This window comes from Aptenodytes patagonicus, chromosome 6 (genome assembly GCF_965638725.1).
Source record: "Aptenodytes patagonicus chromosome 6, bAptPat1.pri.cur, whole genome shotgun sequence".
Classification (NCBI taxonomy): Eukaryota; Metazoa; Chordata; class Aves; order Sphenisciformes; family Spheniscidae; genus Aptenodytes; species Aptenodytes patagonicus.
This window is the reverse complement of record NC_134954.1, coordinates 64843363-64863401: the sequence shown is the minus strand read 5'-3', so window position 1 is coordinate 64863401 and position 20039 is coordinate 64843363. Positions and strand designations below refer to the sequence as shown.

At 42.9% G+C, this 20039-nt stretch overlaps 1 protein-coding gene across 1 annotated transcript; it reads left to right on the top strand.

Moving 5' to 3' along the window:
* The first annotated feature begins 257 nt into the window (after window positions 1–257).
* On the top strand, window positions 258–18631 carry MUC13 (mucin 13, cell surface associated). Its single transcript, XM_076340606.1, has 13 exons — window positions 258–351; window positions 465–521; window positions 1848–1904; window positions 4472–4594; window positions 5528–5634; window positions 7267–7325; window positions 9351–9493; window positions 10799–10924; window positions 12080–12191; window positions 13272–13309; window positions 15948–16035; window positions 17139–17346; window positions 18581–18631. Exons 1-13 carry the CDS (start codon window positions 258–260, stop codon window positions 18629–18631), a joined length of 1263 nt encoding a protein of 420 aa, XP_076196721.1.
* The last annotated feature ends 1408 nt before the right edge of the window (window positions 18632–20039 follow it).

Genomic DNA, 20039 nt, shown 5'->3' with positions numbered 1-20039 from the left:
GTGGGGAGAAGGCCACTGTGGGGTAACGGAGAGTGTGCAGGCTGCGTGCAGTCTGATGGCACCCCTCGACCTGCTCTGGCAGCCGGTGCTGGCCGTGTGGTGCTGCCTTGGGCAGGCGGAGGGAGCTTTCCTGCAAGGAGACACGCGTGTGCCCGTGGCTGAGCCGGCTGTGGCCAGCGAGTGCAGCTGAGGTGGGGGCAATGCACTGTCCGTGTGAGGCAGGTGCTCAGGCCCTGGTATCTGGGAGTGAAGGGGCCATGGACACGTCAGCCTACACCGACATCATGGCCAGGGGGAGCCCAACGGCAGGGCAAGGCTGCCCAGGGCTGTGGCTGCTCAGTCCCTACGCAGGTCCCCGCCACTTACCCGCTCACAGCTTGTCCTATACACACAGAGTTCCCCAAGCCTTTTCCCCCACACAACACTAAGCAGTGCTACCATCTCTCTTCTTTTCCCTTCATCAGGAACCAACCCTGAAACGACTACTGCCCCACCTGACACGACAACCCCAACAGATACAGGTAAGGAGCAAAGAGCCGTCAGGCAGCCCCTCATGAAGACACGTTGGAGTAACTCAGTCCCAGGGAGCTCTGCAGCCCCCACAGGCAGGGACAAATTCCCCTGCCCGTGTTTCCCCGAGTTTCTTTCCTGGTGGAGTCACAGAGCCCCCGATCAGAGCTGCATCTTCTCTCCTGTCTTCCTCTGGTCTTTGCTGCAGGGGGTATGTGTTGGTGAATATTTCAGCAACCCTGTCCCCTCCTGCTTGGTGCCTTTGCTTCCTTGAACAGACCCCAAACTCACATCTCTTTCACACGTCCTTGCGATGCAGGGACATTTTCTGCTTTACAGTTTTCCCTGTGAATCCTGCCCACTCCTCCCTCTTTCCCTACTGGCTTTTGCTGTACGGGGAAAGTGTTGGGGAAGATTTGAAGAGGCTGCCCTTTTCATGCTTGGTGCCTTTGCCTCCCGCACCAGTCCCAGGTGCAAGAGGATACCCGCAGACCCAGCGCCCAGGCCAAGCCGGTGACCGGGCCCTGCAGGGAGTTGTTCCTATGGCCCATTGGAGCACGGGCAGGGAGGGAGCCAGGGCACACACCAGCATGGGACTGAGTGCCAGGGGCTGTGGCCGGGGGCCACGGAGCGGTACCTGCCAGGAATCCTCCATGCTCCTGCAAGCCCTGTCCCAGCAGGGTGCTGGGGAGCCCCATCCCGGTGGGTCGAAACTCCTTCTGGGGTCACCCTGAGGAGGGTAAGCCACCCCCTCAGCTCTTCCTCCACGGTAGGACTGGATGAGCGCATCCTTCCTGCCGGCACCCTACTTTCCCATCATGCCTGCCCACCATCTGGAAGGACTGGCTGCCTCAGACTTTCCTCCAAATGATGGTGGGGAGAAGGCCACTGTGGGGTAACGGAGAGTGTGCAGGCTGCGTGCAGTCTGATGGCACCCCTCGACCTGCTCTGGCAGCCGGTGCTGGCCGTGTGGTGCTGCCTTGGGCAGGCGGAGGGAGCTTTCCTGCAAGGAGACACGCGTGTGCCCGTGGCTGAGCCGGCTGTGGCCAGCGAGTGCAGCTGAGGTGGGGGCAATGCACTGTCCGTGTGAGGCAGGTGCTCAGGCCCTGGTATCTGGGAGTGAAGGGGCCATGGACACGTCAGCCTACACCGACATCATGGCCAGGGGGAGCCCAACGGCAGGGCAAGGCTGCCCAGGGCTGTGGCTGCTCAGTCCCTACGCAGGTCCCCGCCACTTACCCGCTCACAGCTTGTCCTATACACACAGAGTTCCCCAAGCCTTTTCCCCCACACAACACTAAGCAGTGCTACCATCTCTCTTCTTTTCCCTTCATCAGGAACCAACCCTGAAACGACTACTGCCCCACCTGACACGACAACCCCAACAGATACAGGTAAGGAGCAAAGAGCCGTCAGGCAGCCCCTCATGAAGACACGTTGGAGTAACTCAGTCCCAGGGAGCTCTGCAGCCCCCACAGGCAGGGACAAATTCCCCTGCCTGTGTTTCCCCGAGTTTCTTTCCTGGTGGAGTCACAGAGCCCCCGATCAGAGCTGCATCTTCTCTCCTGTCTTCCTCTGGTCTTTGCTGCAGGGGGTATGTGTTGGTGAATATTTCAGCAACCCTGTCCCCTCCTGCTTGGTGCCTTTGCTTCCTTGAACAGACCCCAAACTCACATCTCTTTCACACGTCCTTGCGATGCAGGGACATTTTCTGCTTTACAGTTTTCCCTGTGAATCCTGCCCACTCCTCCCTCTTTCCCTACTGGCTTTTGCTGTACGGGGAAAGTGTTGGGGAAGATTTGAAGAGGCTGCCCTTTTCATGCTTGGTGCCTTTGCCTCCCGCACCAGTCCCAGGTGCAAGAGGATACCCGCAGACCCAGCGCCCAGGCCAAGCCAGTGACCGGGCCCTGCAGGGAGTTGTTCCTATGGCTCGTTGGAGCAGGGGGCAGGGAAGGAGCCAGGGCACACACCAGCATGGGACTGAGTGCCAGGGGCTGTGGCTGGGGGCCACAGCGTGGTCCCTGCCGGGAATCCCCCATGCCCTGCCAAGCCCCGTCCCAGTGGGATGTACCAGGGGAGACAAAGAGCACCTGGTCAATACTCTGTCTCCCCTCCACTCTTCCCTGCTGGCTTTTGCTGCAAGTGGAAAGTGTTGGGGAGGATTTCACAAGCTTTGTTTCTTTTTACCTGTGGTCTCTGCCTCCAGAAAAAGAATTTGGCTTCAGTAGGAGCTCTGGAAAAACATTATTTGGAGATGATCCCTCTAGCCAATGAAACTTCATTAAGTGTTTTCCTTTCCACTTTTGGGGGGATGAAAGAGAGTTACTGTATTTTTCCCCTTGGCACAAATATCTCTACCTCACCTATGAGAATGTACTATGAAGTTAAGTGAAAGAAACCAGGCAGGGTGAAAAGCAGAATTTGGTGACTTGGAAGAGAACTGTAATTACCATCCTATATATAATGTATATTGAAATATAACTTTTAATTGCTTGTAAACTAACAAATTATGTATAGATTTGAAATACATACTTTAAAATCCTTACAGAATATATAATTACTTAGACAAAGTATAACTGTGACCATTTTAGGCAAAGAGCATACCCTATAAAAAATTAAATATAACTGAGATTATTCTAATGTCCTACTGCTCTCTAAATTTCTTTCTTCTGGTGGATTTGCTATCACATCTTTCTAAGAGTTTTCTCCTTCTTATTGCTGTGCATGTTTCTAGGCTAGCCTCTCACACGTTGATTTTCAAGGAAGGATTAGCTGGAACTTTTCCTGTAGTGCTACTAGTCTTCCAAGTGTTTAAATATGTTGGTGTTGAAGAGGACCTGGGTTGGCTCAGGACAGAGGCATAAATCACAGGATGCTCTGGATACACTGAAGATGCTGTGAGGGCGCAAACAAGAACCTTGCCCTGGTCTTGGGGTAGCAATGACAAGCTTGGCATCTGGGGCGAGGGAGAGATGTGAGGAGCCTGCCTAGCCTTTGGACAGAGAAAATTTGCAGGGAGAGAGCAAATTAAGTGGAGAGAGAGGTTGCCAGAGAAGAGATATCACAGGCGGGCATGCAGGGTAAATCACACTGAACAACAGGTTGCAGGAAATAAGGGCAAGGCACTGGGTAGAGTACAGGGCAAGGTAGAAGCAGGATTAGGAAAGGTTTTGAGGCATCATACCATGCTGCCTTCGATAGCCTCAGCATAACCAAGGCACTAACAGGGCTGACATATTAAGTTATTTTCCCTTTTCCGGGAATGAGCACATCATCATCTTCAGCAACAATTCCAGCAAGTAAGTAGAAGGCAGCAGTCAGCACAAATCCGCAAAGTTTTGCTGCTGTAGAAGTATGGTATAGCGGCCAGTTAATATAATCAGTCGTATTATGGTGACAGCTGTAAGCCCTGCAACAAATTCCTTAGCAGCATACTCTGATATCTATTGAGGTATGTATACTATAATGATTAACTTGGGAGTTTTCATTTTATTAATGTCTGCAGTAAAGGACCCTACCATGACACTGTGTTATAATAAGGCAAGTACCTACCAGTGCAGTATTAAAGACGCACAGGCTATTGTAGTCTGCCTTTTTCTAACTTAGTCACTGATTTTGGCCACCCTCAATATACTTTTTTTTGTTTGTTTTGGTTTTAGTTGTATTAAGTAGAGTTAGATTGGGAGTGCTCAGTACGACAGATAATGAATTTCAGCCTTACTCTGTGTCCTCACTGTGATATCCTGCTGGATTGGGTAGGGAAAACAGTTACTATACAGACATTAAGCAAGCAAGACATAGCCATGTGCTCTCTAATTGCATCTATACTCTATAAAATATACCTGGTAGTTTCCTTTAGTAGAAGTATATATGAACTATTTAATATACGAACTACTTTATATATGAACTGGCTATTGCAAATTCATAGAAATCCTGATGTCAATATCTTTCATCTTTGTAGCAGGGGACTTGTGCAACCCAAACCATTGTGGAACAAATTTGGCTAAATGTGTTGCTTTAAATAGCACTTTGATATGCCTGTGCCAGTATGGATTCTACTATAGGAACAAGGATTGTCACAGAGGTGAGTTGCAGAAGGGCAATCTATATTTTTAGTTGCTTCATACTGCTCAGGTGAATTTTTCTTCCCATATCCCTTGTTCTCATGTTATAACTGAAAACATAATCAGTCTGGGAAAGTGACTGCTGAATAATGCCTTGCTCTGCAGACAGCCACTGCTACAATGACCTAGATTGTTATCTCACAAAACAGTAACAGCCAAAGAGGCTAATGTGCTAGGAAAAGAAGGCAAGTTTTCTGTCAGGGGTAGTGGAGATTAAAATGAGTGAAAAGCAGGAAAAAATGCAAGTGTAAACCTGACATCAATATTAATGTCCAGGATTTAAAAAAGCCCAAACCCATGAAGATCTCTGAACAACCGGCTTGATTTTCCCTATTGCTAAAGACTCATCACAGTCCTGTTGAAGTGTGTCTCTGAGATGCTGCTAACTGCCAAGCGTGTGAGCAAATGGGGCTTCTTATTTAAGTGCCAGCAGGCAGGATTTTCAAATTTACTTGTAAGCCTAAAGAAGCAGGTAGATACTGAATCACTTTCTCAGATATGGTGAACCACGTTAGCTGCTTAGTGGCTGCAACTGCAAATTTGAAGTCCTTAATATAGGTATTTTCTCACTAAATGCTGTAACACCTCAGATGGACTCTTTTGTTAGCTTCAGGCCATGCTTACAGTTTAACTTTATTCAGTTTCATAGTCTGGCCAGTTTGGTTGAGCCCAGTATCCTGCCTGCTTCCCAGTTAGCCAGAGTATGTCCTGAATTGTGGCTGAATTGAATGAGCAAACATTTGTCCCCTACTGATTCCTCCAGTATATGAAAAATAGCACTGATTGATTTCTGCATTGTATTTCCCCGTCTCTGAAGGCTGGAGAACTCTAAGATGAAACTTGACTTACTTGAATGCTTTCTAATTAATTAATATTCTCTGTTCTCATTCCAGGAAAAATATTCCCAGGGGTCATTACACTGAAAGAATTTTACAGTAAAAGTGTTCAACCTATAAATTCTGTGCAGTATGAAGAGGTGTTCCAAAATATAACAGAGTTTGTGAGTGACGATTTTTAAAACCTTTTCTGTGTATTTAATGCTTTCCTGAATGTCATGCAGACAGAGGGTATACATGCTGCCTTTAATGTGGAGCCTAGGAGAGTTTCACTTGAGAAATCTACTTCTTTCAAAGAATGCTTCACACTAGTTTAGACCTATTCATAAAAGACTTGAATTTTGCCCTCAGATGAGTACATGCATGGCTCTTGCTGAAGTGATGGGATGTACCTGAAATAAGTAATATCTGCATTTTTAGTGCCACTTCTATTCTGGGAACTTCTCTCATAAATTGCTCTGTATCTTTCACCATTCCCTCTCCAGAAACCATGGGGCTGAGCAAAGTTTTCCAACTCATTTAGTTTCTGATCTCTGCTGTTTGCTGAGGGCTCAGTAATACTCAGTGGTATGAGTAAAAATGAACAATTTTTTTTTTTAAGAAAGCCCTCATTTCCACACAGCACAAACTTTTCAGAATGGCTGTCCAGCTGTGTCTAAATACCTAAATAATAAGCCTCTTCCATAAGCATACCAATATTAGTATTTTAATGCTATTAGTGAAATGGATATTACACATTTTGAGCGTTTTATGATTATAAATAAAATCTTGTAATAGATTTCCTGGAGAAATAAGATGAACAGTTTAATTTATACTGCCATGTTGAAACAAGTGGATTTGCTTATGTCACGTTCTGGAGGTAAGGAAGAAGAGATATGCAACTCTACCAGATGGCTGATCAAAAAATATTCACCAAATATTACTCAGAATTCATCAGAAATGGTTATCAAATTCTTCATATTATTATATTGCTTCCTGTGAATGTTTTATCAGAAAGTAATCAAAAATTGTCCCTCCAGAATGTTAAAAAATATTTTCCTCAATTTTTTTGTTCAACGTTTTTTCATGACATGGCTACAAAGTGCATGATATGCAGCACTAGAATAGATATGTAATAGTATGCAAAAGTGAAAATAGCATAGAAAATAATTTTTATTTTATTACAAAGAGGGATAGTTTATCTTTCATTTCAGTTGACTTAGACATCTTATCCTTTTCTCATGGTGCCTCCTGCTTGTGTGGCAGTTGGAGGCAGCTGCCTCCGCCAGTTGTTCCCTGCTTCACATGGGATGAGGAAGAGCAGTGACTTTTCTACTGACCCCATCCAACCCCCAGTGCTTTCATCAGTGCTGTGCTTCTCCCCACAAGATCAACCCCTGACAATCGCACTTCACTGCATCTTAGGGACACATGCCATCTGTTAGGATGCCTACTTCTCCCTCTTCCCTCTACTTGTACGTAGGTTGGTACCGCAGAGATGCCCTTCTAAGCGATGAGTCTGCAAGGGAGTATCTGTAGCTATCCAGCCAGGCAACCCTAATGCACTGCCTGACAGTCATTCAAATCGTGTCTCTCCATCCCTCCACTGCTCTCCTATATTCCCTGTGTTACAGCACCATCCCACCACTCCTCTTCTGCAATACCTTGCATGGTGGATGTGACAGATCAGCCTGCTTTATTTGTGCCTATAGTAGCATGTTCTGGATTAAAACTTTACAGCTGAAGCCTCAGTCCTTCATGTGATGTTGATCTTTGTTTCTGTTTGCCTTTAACTCCAATTCATTTATCTTTTACAGTTTACAGATGCCTTCAGAAATTTAACAAGCTTTAGACAGACTGTCATTGTGGAAATTGAGTAAGTTTGCCAGTTTGGTTTTTGCACAGTGCGTGCTTCCCACACACCTAATTTTAATCTGTTTCCCGTGGAGTACTCAGTTCAAGAAAGGACATGGAATGAGTTCAGTTCAGTACGCCTCCTGTTAAATGAGGGCATTCTTTTTGTATTTTTAAAGTTTCTGGGATGCTGGCCCCATTTTTACCCCATGGATTTCCAATATGCCTGTGAAGGGGGCTGGCTGAGACAGCTCCACCGTGGATCTCCCACTTTTAGCACCATGTAGGTTATAGCACTGTGCTATAACTAGCAGTCCTGTGATATCTGACATGTCTCTGAAATTGTAAGTTAACTCTGAGGTTCCTATGAACAGGTTCTACTTGGAGTCCCAGTTTAATTTAAGAAACACCCTCATTACAGAAGCTCACTGCATCTCATTGTGCATTTACTGGTCTCCTGATGGCAGGCTGAGTGTCGTGGTTTAACCTCAGTCGGCAACTGAGCACCACACAGCCACTCGCTCACTCCCCCCCCGCCCTGGTGGGATGCAGGAGAGAATTGGAAGAGTAGAAGCGAGAAAAACTTGTGGGTTGAGATAAAAACAGTTTAATAATTGAAATAAAATAATGATAATGATAATAATAATAATAATAATGTAATAATGATAATAATAATAATGTAATAATGATAATAATAATATACAAAGCAAGTGATGTACAATGCAATTGCTCACCACCCGCCGACCGATGCCCAGCCAGTCCCCGAGCAGCGGCTCCCCCCCGGCCAGCTTTCCCCAGTTCACGTACTGAGCATGACGTCCCATGGTATGGAATGTCCCTTTGGCCAGGTTGGGTCAGCTGTCCTGGCTGTGCCCCCTCCCAGCTTCTCGTGCACCTCCAGCCTTCTCAGTCGGTAGAGCATGGGAAGCTGAAAAGTCCTTGACTAGTGTAAGCACTACCTAGCAACAACTAAAACATCGGTGTGTTATCAACTTTGTTCTAGTCCTAAATCCAACACACAGCACTGTACCAGCTACTAGGAAGGAAATTAACTCTATCCCAGCGGAAACCAGGACACTGAGCAAAGATGTTATTGAATGGACTGTGGTGACTGTAGCTGTGGGCATAGGTCCTTTGCTGATCTAGGCGGACACTGTAAGATGTCCCTCTCTTCCCATCCCCATCTGTTACAGATTAATGTCCCCAGAACTCTGCCAGCTTCTCTGTGAGCGCTCCCTAACCCACATCAAGCAAAACCTGGCATGCTAGCACACACAGCAGTGTAAACCCTTTCAGCAAACGCCATGGATTAAGCAGTTAAGCAGACTGTTGTTCTAGCGGAGTTGTGAGGCAGTAACTTCCAGCAGAGCGGTTGTGACAAACACATGGGGCACAGTAACATCCTAAGGCACTACAGCAATCTACCACTTAAAGGTATTTTGTGTGCATATCCCAGCAGCACAAAGTTCAGCTGAAGAACAGGTAGTCACTGCTGTTCTCCATCTCACCCCAGGGACATTGCTGTCCAGCTGAACCCAACCCAGCTAGCATAAAATAAGCATAGATACCTCTACATTGCAAACAGACCCTTCTGAATTCATTGCAGTCATACTCTGAATTATCGTCACCATGCTTCAGGATGGTGTCATGCCTGGATGACACCACAGGCTGATGCGAGCATGTAAACATTAGGGTCTAACAGATGAGGTCTTCCACAGTGCAGCTGGCTTGAGGTTAGCCCAGTAAAAAAATATCAGTTGTGTGCCAACAGCACACAAAGGAGTGATGTTGTTACCATTAAATCCAACAGCCTTTGCTTACCAGCTACCTATTTACATCTGGATCTACTGAAAAGATGGCCATTAATGTATTCCTAAGCAAGACTTGAACTCATTTTTGGGTGTCTTAGCAACTGCCTACATTGTGGGATGAAAGAAGCTAGGGGAGAGAGGGAGGTTCGGCAGAAATCTTCTCTTGTCTTTGCATCTAGCCTGCTATCCATATGGATTATATGAGACTTTAAAATTATGCTATCTGTACTTTTCAGAACTCTAAAAGGACAAGCTTCTTTTCCGCTGAATGTAACGGTGACAAACCTGTTTATAGAGAACTCAGATGTAAATGAAGTGGCAGTTGGTTCTGCAATAAAAAATGCAGGAAAAAAATGGCCTTTTTTCTCTGGGTACAAAGGTATGTAATTCCTTACTGTGGAAGTAAATAATTGGTAGAAACAGAGGTTCCTATCTTCAAAGCTGTTTAGAACATTTCTGTGTGCAGCAAAGCCCATCAGAGCATAAGCCTTGTTGATTTTAAGGAGCTGAATGTTCAATCTTAGGTAATTTTGAAGACTCAACCATTCGGTGCTGGGCTTTTTTGTCGTATTAAGGCTTTCTACTTCCTGTGTAAAGAAAAGAAAGACAATACTTATTCCCAAGTATGCAATGGCATGTTGATTTTAACCTGCTGAGTGTTAAATGGCTGGAAAAATCAGGACAAAATATATACAGACATATATTGTGCTTCTGAGAATAAGCCAGTATTTTACTGGCAAAACAGGATGAAACTCTCTTTAGACTTCTTCTTCCATAATTAAACATGGTAATTGAAATGAGGCCTCACTGATTAGCTACTAAGCTAAGTGATTAATTGGCCTAAACCAGTAAAGTCTTGCATTACTAAAAGTCTAATACTTGGAGAACGATTTTCTAAATAAAATATGGATCTTTTTCTCTTTTTTTTAATATGCTTCTATTTTGAAATCAGTTTTCACAAAAGGCATAGCTAATAATTAAAGGAGTCCATTTCATGGCTTATAGCCTGAGTTTGGTCTTTGAAGGTGACTGTATCCACCTCAACCATGACATTTCCTGTGTGCTAGTCCTAAATGTGAGGGGGAAATAGAAAAACCTGAGCGCTAACAAAGCACCAGTGTAATCACATCTCATCCACTGCATGCCACCCGCTGAGCTTTGTAAACCATTGCCACCACTGGGACATGGATCTAAAGAGCAACATGCTGGGCAAACAGCATACTAATATTGCTCATGAAATGAGCTGCATGCCCATAAACATTTACATCTATGTAGAACTGTATGGGATCTGGGCCTCACAGTTCAGTTGTAGAAAAAACTAAGGGAATAGTGCTGGGGTTTTTCTGCAGTTTTTTTAAGGTGAGTCAGAAAGTCAGTGTTCAGAATATGAACTTATGGGTAGAATTTCCCTCTTCATGGACTGGGGGGCAGGAAGGTTTGGAGGCAATTGTAGGAGGCTGAGAAACAGAAGGTCAGAAGGTGGGATGGAAACAGGACCTTAACTGGTAAAGAGCAAGGGAAAAGAAAGGGCTGGTCCAAATGCCTGCAGCACCAATGTCCCCAAAAAAGGTTTTTTTCAGAATTGCTAAATAATTGCTTTATGATTTACTGAGCAAGTGCACCGCTTTCTATGAAATGATATTATTAGTACTCAGTTTGCTTCCTGGCTGTTTCTCTTTTAAAGAAACAACCTATTGTGCTGTTTTTAATTGTGATACCCAAACCACATCCTGCGAAGAAAATGTGTTTCCAAAATGCATATGCAAAAGTGATTTCTCAAAGACAGAATGGGATGATCGTTCTTGTTCAGGTAAGAACCTTGCTATTTTATCTGTCCCTGAAAGGCTGACCTGGTTATTCCCTGTCTCAGTCCCTTTTTGAAAAAGGCGGTCTGCAAATGTGCCGATCTCTAAAAATCAGGGAATGTGTGTCTTATTAAGAAAGCCATAGAAACTCATTCTCACGTTTCACTTTAAACACATCCCTAATTCTATTCCAGTAGAACAAACTACTAAAGCCTGAGAAAATTATCACTGAAACCAGTGAGTGATCAACTCTTTAAATGCATTGTTAAACTCTTGGTAAGAAGTGAAACCTAAATAGGTAAAGGATGGAACAAATTGACTCCTATATTCACAGCCTTCTCTGCTAGGACATATTTTGGGAATAAATTCTACATGCTACCTGGAGGCAGCTATGGGGATGCTGACAGAACTGGAAGTCTCACGATGCACTACAACGATCTGTTAGAGCTCTGGCCCTTGTTGGTAGTTCTAGGATTGCATTACCTGTGTTTAGACTGGTTTTTGTGGGAAGAATGGTTTACGTGATTTTTAGGAACTGTTAGTTGTTGGGGTTTTATTTGCTTGTTGCTTTTGAATCTCTTAATGAGTACTCTATTTATGTTTTTAGCTATACTCCACAGCCCTGAGATGTACCTTATTTTCTTCTTATGAAAACTAAAATTTTCACACCACAGAAAAAAAGTCTAAGATATGAGATTTTAAGAAAAACAACAAATATTGCACACACTCATGATAAGATCATGAAAGCTGGCTACAATAAAGGCCAGTGAGATGTGATCCAGTGTAGGCTTCTGTGGCCCCTAACCTGTCTAATCTGATCCAGTTTTAGATCAGTGGCAATACAAATCATCTGCTGTGAGATCAAACTGCAGGTCATTGCTTGCCTATGTAAGATGCAGCCTAGCCAGATTTCCATTCTGATGAAGCTGGATGGTTTAAACAAAGACCGTTTACTTTTAATTTTGTGATTTTGTATTTCAGTTTCTGTTCTACATAGGTATAGCCCTAAAAAAAGCCATTCTGGTGCTTTGAAGCACAATAAAGTTGTGTGTATTTACAGTGCAATAAAAAAAAAAAGAGGGGGCGGAATTTTCTCCAATGCTGATCTTTTTGGGGCTATCTTCAATTCACTCCGTATTTTTTCCCTCTGAAAAATACAGATTGCAATAAAAACTGTTCTGCAGAAGAAAACAAGTACTGTGCAAAAGAAAAAGGGACTCCAACATGCAAATGCATGCCTAACTTTGAAAATAAGAATGATAAATGTGTGTCGTGAGTACTCAGCTTTTTCTTGTGTTCCTGTATTCTAGGCAAAGATAGGGGAGAAGAACATCTAACACAGGGTCACCCTCAATCTAGAACAGCCTGCAGCTATGTGAATCAGAGAGGTGCCTAAGGTGGCTAGCAGGCGGACAAATTCCCATGGTGTCACAAGTTATGGCATTTTAACTGCTTGGCATTAGCCATTGGTGTGCACTCATAATACCTCAGAGGAAAGTCAAGGAGATCCAAGATCATCTGTGAGTCAGTGGAGAGGATAAACTACTTCACGCTTATTTTGTGGGTTGCCCACATAAACATAAACTATTTCCTCAGAGTAATTGAGCCATGGGAACTGGTATGCTGAAGCGTTTAGTATGCAACAGGTGTTAGAGCAAGACTTGCCTCAAATCCCTGAAAAGTTTCCACTGATATCAGCTGGGGACTCTGTTTCCTGATAACTTTCAGACCTATGTTATTTTGTCTTGGTTTTCCCTCTGCGGGTATTTCTGTCAGCTCAGGATCAGAACAGAGCCGTGGTGTTTGCTGGTGAAGCTGAGTTGGTGACTGGTTGTGCTCTGCTGCCATGGATAAACAGAGGGACCTTACTCCCCATATCCATTAATTCAGCTCTTTTTGTAGTTATTGCTGCTACACACTGAACACTTTTTACTGTAAAGTCAAAATATTTTAAATATAAAAAACTAGTATGGGAGGAAGATAAAGAGCTGCCAGTCATTACAGACCTTATATTGAGGCTTTTGATAAAGACAGTGGGTAGCAATTCCAACTGGCTCAGAGGTGTAGGGCTTAGTTCTTTGGAGAGATTAGGCCCTTTTAACATTTTTCAGGCTGAGAATCTGAAACTTTGAGTGCCCAGCTCACCAATCATTCTAAAAATCTCAGATTGTTTTACTCTAACAATGAAACTAAACAATTCAATATTAAGATAGCATTAAAGAGGAAACCTGTAATGAACGCACCTTGCAGAGAAATTGCTGATAAAAGGTGGAAATATACTATTGTTTTGTGATCATCTGCTTAATGACATGATCTTTCTTTTCTTTCTTTCCCCTTTTTTCTCTCATGTAGTTGTCCAGTGGGCTACTCTGGAGAGAACTGCAAGAACAGTAAGTACAAGAATTTCTGATTTTTAATTACAGCATGGAAAAATACCCAGTAATGTTTAATCTGGCTGAGAGAAAAAAAAAAACCCAAGTAGAAGCCTTTAGGGGTGCCATCATCCTGTATAGATAGCAGGATGTTAGAAATGTTAGAAAAAAATGAGAGAAATTCCACTGTCGTCTGGAAGGAAAAATCCTTCTTGAAGCTCACGTTCAGACAGACAGTAGCCTTTCCTCTAATGACCTTTACATTAAGGCCAGTAGTTTTTAGTCAAACACAGGCTATTTGATAGAAAAACATTTAGTCCTCATCTAAAGACATGCAATGCTGGACTCAGCACCACTAATGGATTAGTTTCTCCTGTAATTAATCACTCCCTCTATTAAAACATCAGTGGATTACTCTTATTTGAAATGTTTCTGCTTTAATATCCAACCACTGGTTCTTGTTTGTGCTTTACCTTGCAAGCAAGCATTGCGTAGTATCTACTGTTCTATACTGGTGAAGAGATGATAGCCCCAACTGTGCTATCCCATAATTGTAATCATCTGGACAAGCTAACCAGACGGGCCTTCCAAAGCTTTTTCCCTTTTCTGAGTCAGTTTTGCAGCTGTTCGCTGCACCTTCTCCAGTTTCCGCCATCGCATTGATTAGGAGAGGACATTCTTCATACCTTCTAGTGTTTGCATGTGCCTAAACTCAGAACATCTAATACAGTCAAAGGCAGGTTGAAAAATGAACAGTTATGGTTCTTCACTTCTCAGAACTCTTTTAGCTTTATTTGAGGAAAAGGTATGTCCTCATGTGGCCCTTTGGAGTCTCACACTGCTGCATTCTTAAACTTATGCGTGATTAACATGCCTGTGTCTGCAGCTGTGAGATCTTCAAGTGTTTTCTCCTGGTTTTGCCTAAAAGTTTTGGAGGTTGGCTAACGGTAGTTGTAGTGCAGCACAGAGAATCTTGCCGGGTGTAAATGTTTGGCAGGAAGGATATTTTTCATCACATGGAACATATTTTTCTAGAGAAAGTTTTGGGAATTTTAAGGCCTTTTTCATAAAGCAAATGAAAATGCTAAATCAGCACAAAATCAACACATTGTGAATCTAAACACGAATTTGGGACCTGCTAATAATAACACCATTAATAGCCTCATCTTCTCCATATGGCACTTGGTGGGTACTGATGTAAAAAGTTTGCTGAGCAATAACCAAGGATACTTTACACGTGTTTGGCATAATGTTCTTTTGAGAAATCATATTTCCTGTTGTCTCGCTGTATGCTCCTGTGATTAAATGTGCTGGATTGTTCTGCTGGTAATGGCACAGTTGGTGGTTTCATGTTGTGTGTCTCCAGTATAGGCATTCAGTATACTAAATGGCAGACTCATAAATCCAGACTGGAATCTTCAAGTAGGTACCACCAGTAAGGTTGGCTAGCTCAAGAGACTCTTACTCTTCACACGCTTACCTTGAAATTATGCCCTGCAGGACACAATTCTACTTTTTTTTTTTTCCTTACCATGGCTATGCAGAGCTAAGACTAGGTTTTAGTAGCAATTCCGTTCACAGTTGAAGGAAGATATACAGAATCCAGGTCTTCCTCCCTTAGTCATTCTGGTTCTGCAGCAAGATCAGTGAAAATTAATTTTCCTTGCCAAACATTTATTCAGATAGGGGATATTTATGCAGTGTTCATAGTGCCATATAATTGACATCTCAAATCAGTGTGCCTTATGTGCCTAGAGCATGGGTAGAGCCTATCTGACACCTAACTACATATTTTAGCAGCAATACTAGTTTAAGCAACTCCTATGCCCTCCCAGTCGTTCCTGTCCCTCAGCTAACTGGAACAACTGTGTGAAGCCATTCAGTGCATGGGATTAGGAACCTGAGCTGGGATCAAAATAGCCATCCAGAAGACACGGTCTTTAATGCAGATCAGTTCCTCCATTTACACCTTTCAGTGTCCGCAGATAGTTGTACTGAGACAGCACCAAAAGCCTGGGAATGAATAACATCTTTCTTTCTGTTTTTTAGGCTTTCTTTTCTTTTCTTTTCTTTTCTTTTCTTTTCTTTTCTTTTCTTTTCTTTTCTTTTCTTTTCTTTTCTTTTCTTTTCTTTTCTTTTCTTTTCTTTTCTTTTCTTTTCTTTTCTTTTCTTTTCTTTTCTTTTCTTTTCTTCTTTTCTTTTCTTTTCTTTTCTTTTCTTTTCTTTTCTTTTCTTTTCTTTTCTTTTCTTTTCTTTTCTTTTCTTTTCTTTTCTTTTCTTTTCTTTTCTTTTCTTTTCTTTTCTTTTCTTCTCTTCTCTTTTCTTCTCTTCTCTTTTCTTTTCTCTTTTCTTTCTTTTCTTTCTTTCTTTCTTTCTTTCTTTCTTTCTTTCTTTCTTTCTTTCTTTCTTTCTTTCTTTCTCTCTTTCTTTCTTTCTTTCTTTTTCTTTCTTTCTTTCTTTCTTTCTTTCTTTCTTTGTCTCTCGCTTGCTTGCTTGCTTGCTTGCTTCCTTCCTTCCTTCCTTCCTTCCTTTCTTCCTTCCTTCCTTCCTTTCTTTCTGTCTGTCTGTCTCAAGAGACAGGACTTGGTTTGCAATATTTACCATGAGTTTTCAATTGCTGTTTCTTGTTTGTTTGTTTGTTTGTTTGTTTTTCCAGATAGTGAACTCATCCTTATAATAGTGGGTACAGTGTTTGGAGCAATTATCCTGAGTTTAGTGATAGCAGTCTCTATTGTTTCAGTAAGGTAAGATTATTTCTGACAATTGAATAGAAGCTGCATTGCTGCATGTTCCTAGAGAACTAAGCAGAAATTTAGAGAGGGGTAGGGCTGTGAATGTGGTTGCATGCCTAGTTGGGCAGACAAGTTCATTTAAGTCACGTAGCCATTAGAATTTGGTTTTGCCTGTGTGCTCTCCCCAGAAGTATTTATTCTCTTGCTATGAATCTGGGCATGAAAGCTTCAGCCAAGTCTTTCAAAATACACACCTGACCCATTAATCCTACTCCTGCCCTAGCCAGTACTGATATGGCATCTGGATCAGGCTGAAGAAGGATGCTGATACCAGAAGACTGTGTGGCCCAAATTCAGACCCTCTGCAACTTTCCCTGCTAGCACTTCAGCTCAAGGCCTGGCATGCCCCTTTCAGCTCAATACAGGTGCCATTTCCAGCCAAGTATCTCTTTAAAGCTTACTATTCCTGGTGTACTGGCAAATTCCCAATTGCAGTGGCACCTCCTCACTTCTCTCCATACAATAAATATAGAAACACTCAAGCAGCTCCTCTGCCTTTGCTCCCAGTGCAGCCCAGGTAAAGATGCCTACAAGACCACGCATAGCAAGCACAGCTTGCCAGCAGGTGCACAAGCTGGTGCCGAGTGTGTGTGCGATGTATGGACTTGTGATCACAAGCAATTCAAATGCATCGTTTGAGTGTCCAGCTTTGGCTGCAGGCACGAGGGCAACTTTTCTTAACTGGGCCTAATTAATGCCTCATTTCTTCCTCTGAATAGTCAGTTAGAGCTAGTGGTGGTCAAGGAAACTCCTTCACTCTAGGAACTAGTTGAAAGAGGCCAAAGTCCCCCTTTGTCTCTCCTGGCAGCTTAGCCTCATCTATGATAAGTGATGCCAAACTTTGCACTCTGTCATTGATAACAAGGGTTTTGCAATAGGTATGCTAGAAAAATCTGTTGCATGTTTCAGAACAGGACTGAGCATTCAAAATAAGGTGGGAGTGGACAAAATAAAATAAGGTGGGAGTGGACAATTCAGTAAGTTGGACTTACTCAATAAGTAAGGCACACTAAAAGGTCTTTTAAAACTCCTTTGTTCTTTCATTTCCTCTGAAGAGCCAAACACAAACAACATCCAGAGAAGAAGAGCCTGATAAAGTCAGGATATCCCAACCCAGATACCTCTGATGATAGAGAGACCGTGAAGTTCCCCAGAGTCCGGACCACTTCCGGCCATGCGAACCCTGGATATCAGCCAAACAACCCATATGAGATGTGTTCCTCAAATAAAGGTCGTTTTCCGAAGAGCAGTTATGATGATTTGGTAAGTGTTTCACACAGGCCTACGGGAATTGTGTTTCTGAACTGTAGCATTGTGGGCTACAGACATTGTTGGAACCTAAACTCCACTCTGTCCATCCTCCCTTGATCTAGAAGGCCAAATGGTATAAAGGCAACCAAACAACTGTAGCTGCAGCTGAAAACATTTCCCTAATACAGAGATCAACACTCATCTTATGAAGAACTTTTTAAAGCCCCAGTAGTCATCCTTGAGTCACCAGAGGGAAACGTGAAAAGCAAGGGTCAAAGCAACAGTTTGGCTGCCCAGTGGTCTGCTGTGTCATAGGACATTTGTCTGCATTGACCAAACACATCCTTCAGCATAGGCACGCATGCAAGCACCGCAGGCTGTTACAACCTGTGCTTCTTTTAAGCCAGCTGTAGTGTCAATAGGTGCTGCAGTGGCACTTCCCAGATGCAGCTTCATCAAGATTCACAGTCAGCTTAAGCTGGAACAGCTGCCCAGAGGGTCGGTGTCCTCCCACCCGCTCTGCCACTGTCTAGAGGCAAGAGCCTCTGCAGGTGCTGCAGCATTGCAAAGGGGTAAAGTGTAAAGTGCCATGAAAAAGCTAGCACAGCTTTTGCATTGATATAGCCCAGAGAAGCCTGTTCACCAGAAGCATGTCATTAGCTGGAAGGCGTGTTTTGAAAAAACTGCCTGTTTTATCCTTGAACTCTGCAAGGGAGCTGCGGAGGGAGCAGGGGCTTGAGAAGTGCTACACTGTGATATGATTGATTTGCTGGGTTCTGCATACTTCCAGTAAATGGGAAGCACATTGTCCATTCAAAACTCATTTACATGACATTTTAGCTTCACCTCTGTGGTGCAAGAAACTACCCCTGTTTAGTGAAGAAAATCTGTTTAATTGTAATACACTTATGTGTTTTGCAGAATTGAGGCCTAAACCATGATAGAAGCAACACAGAAACCTGAGGTTTAAAAACCAAAAAACCATGCTTTTAAAAAGCTGCCAATTAAGAGAAGAAAAACTGTTAGTTGGTTGATTGATCAGATTCACATCGATTTTGGCATTTCTCACTTTCCGAAGATGTCAACTTTTCACTGATTAAAATCTTCCTGTAAAATACATTTGTTTTTCCTTGAGGGTTGGTGTGTCACTTACAGAGAGGGCTACCATGCGCTGAACTATTCTGAGAAAGGAGCTTTCTGACCCAGAGCTACTCTTTATTTCTTTTCTTGTCCAAATTCTCTGTAGTATGAAATATCACAGGAGCCTGAGGGCTTTAGGATGCAGAGCAAATACTAAGCGACCAGAGCGGTAGGAGGATGGACGACCACCACGACAATGGGTCAGACCAAAGAGTTTCACAGCCTCTCACCAATGCAGTTACTTCAGCAGAAGAGACAACAAAGTCCATAACCCCAGATTCTCTGAAGATTTTCTGAAGGAAGACCCCTGCTTGAAAAAGATCATGGACAACTCTCTGAAATAAGGGAAAAATGAAGCAGAGAGTAGGGAGAAGAAGAGGACTTTTAAAAGAACTAACAGGCTCCAATTCTTTCAGGAGGCCAGTATATTGGCAAGAGACTGAGTGTAGACAAGATACCAGGATTTTAACCCTGCTGTTTTTCAGTTCTTCTGGAAGATGGTCCAGGCAATATGTGTGTTGCTGAAAAATGGCAGCACCCAGAGCTTTGCCTGTTATTGCGCTCACTCCATTTCAGCTACCGGCAGCCTGCCTGGCTTTGGGCAGATCAAAGTGAGATCAAAACTGTTCTTCATGAGAACCTAACCTGCTTCTCTTTACTGTACCACATACAGTCTTTTTCCCCTCCTCAACCCCCCAATATTTCCTATCTGAAAGCATTCAGTTCAGATCTCTGCTGACATGCATTGTGCGAGACAATGGTACTTGTCTGACCTTTTATGCAGCCTTCCTTCCCAATACAATGACAAGAAACAATATCTTCAAACAAACACTATTGTTCTCTATCTTGCACAACTATGATCATTTTACATTCTCAGCTCCTATGGAAAGTGTTAGCACTTTTTTTTCTCTTGCACTCTTTACATTTTGATTGAACCATCTTAAGCCTTTTTATTTTTCATTTCTTACCTATACTCAATAAATCAGTCTGTAAAAGAATCCACATTTTACTGTATTTTAGTGGGTGTGCATTATCTATTGACTAGCATTAACATTTCCTTATATATAAAATATATATATATGCACAAATATGTACATATATTTATAGATTAAGTTAATTTAAAGCATCATTTAATTCCATGTTATATTTTGTGTTTTGGTTTTTATATATGCAGATTAACTTTTCCTATTAAACATTACTGTTTCTTAGTACCAAGGCTTTCTTATATTGCTGCCCAGTGGTGTAAGTGGTTTTTTTACAACTCCAGAGACTATTTTATGTTAAAATTTGCGCAGAGTTTAGATGCAAATGTGCACAGACTGGTTACATCAGCACCCAGCTTTCACTCGGAGGTTCCGATCAGAAATATTATTAAATCTTAATGAAGCTAAAATATTTATTGTTGTAGGGCTGGCACCAATTTTCTGTGATCACTTTCGATGGGAATTGTGTAGTTAATGCAGCTGGGTCTCCTTTGAAAATGCCGGAAAAGTTTCTCTCTGTGATGGCAGCTTTGTGCATATCAGTCTGTTAATATCACACAGCTAAAGAAAGAAGCATCTTCC

Coding starts and splice junctions, on each gene's coding strand:
- MUC13 (XM_076340606.1), top strand. CDS start 258: ATGGACACGTCAGCCTACACCGACATCATGGCCAGGGGGAGCCCAACG. Junction 522..1,847: donor GACAACCCCAACAGATACAG/GTAAGGAGCAAA, acceptor TCCCTTCATCAG/GAACCAACCCTGAAACGACT. Junction 7,326..9,350: donor ACTGTCATTGTGGAAATTGA/GTAAGTTTGCCA, acceptor TGTACTTTTCAG/AACTCTAAAAGGACAAGCTT.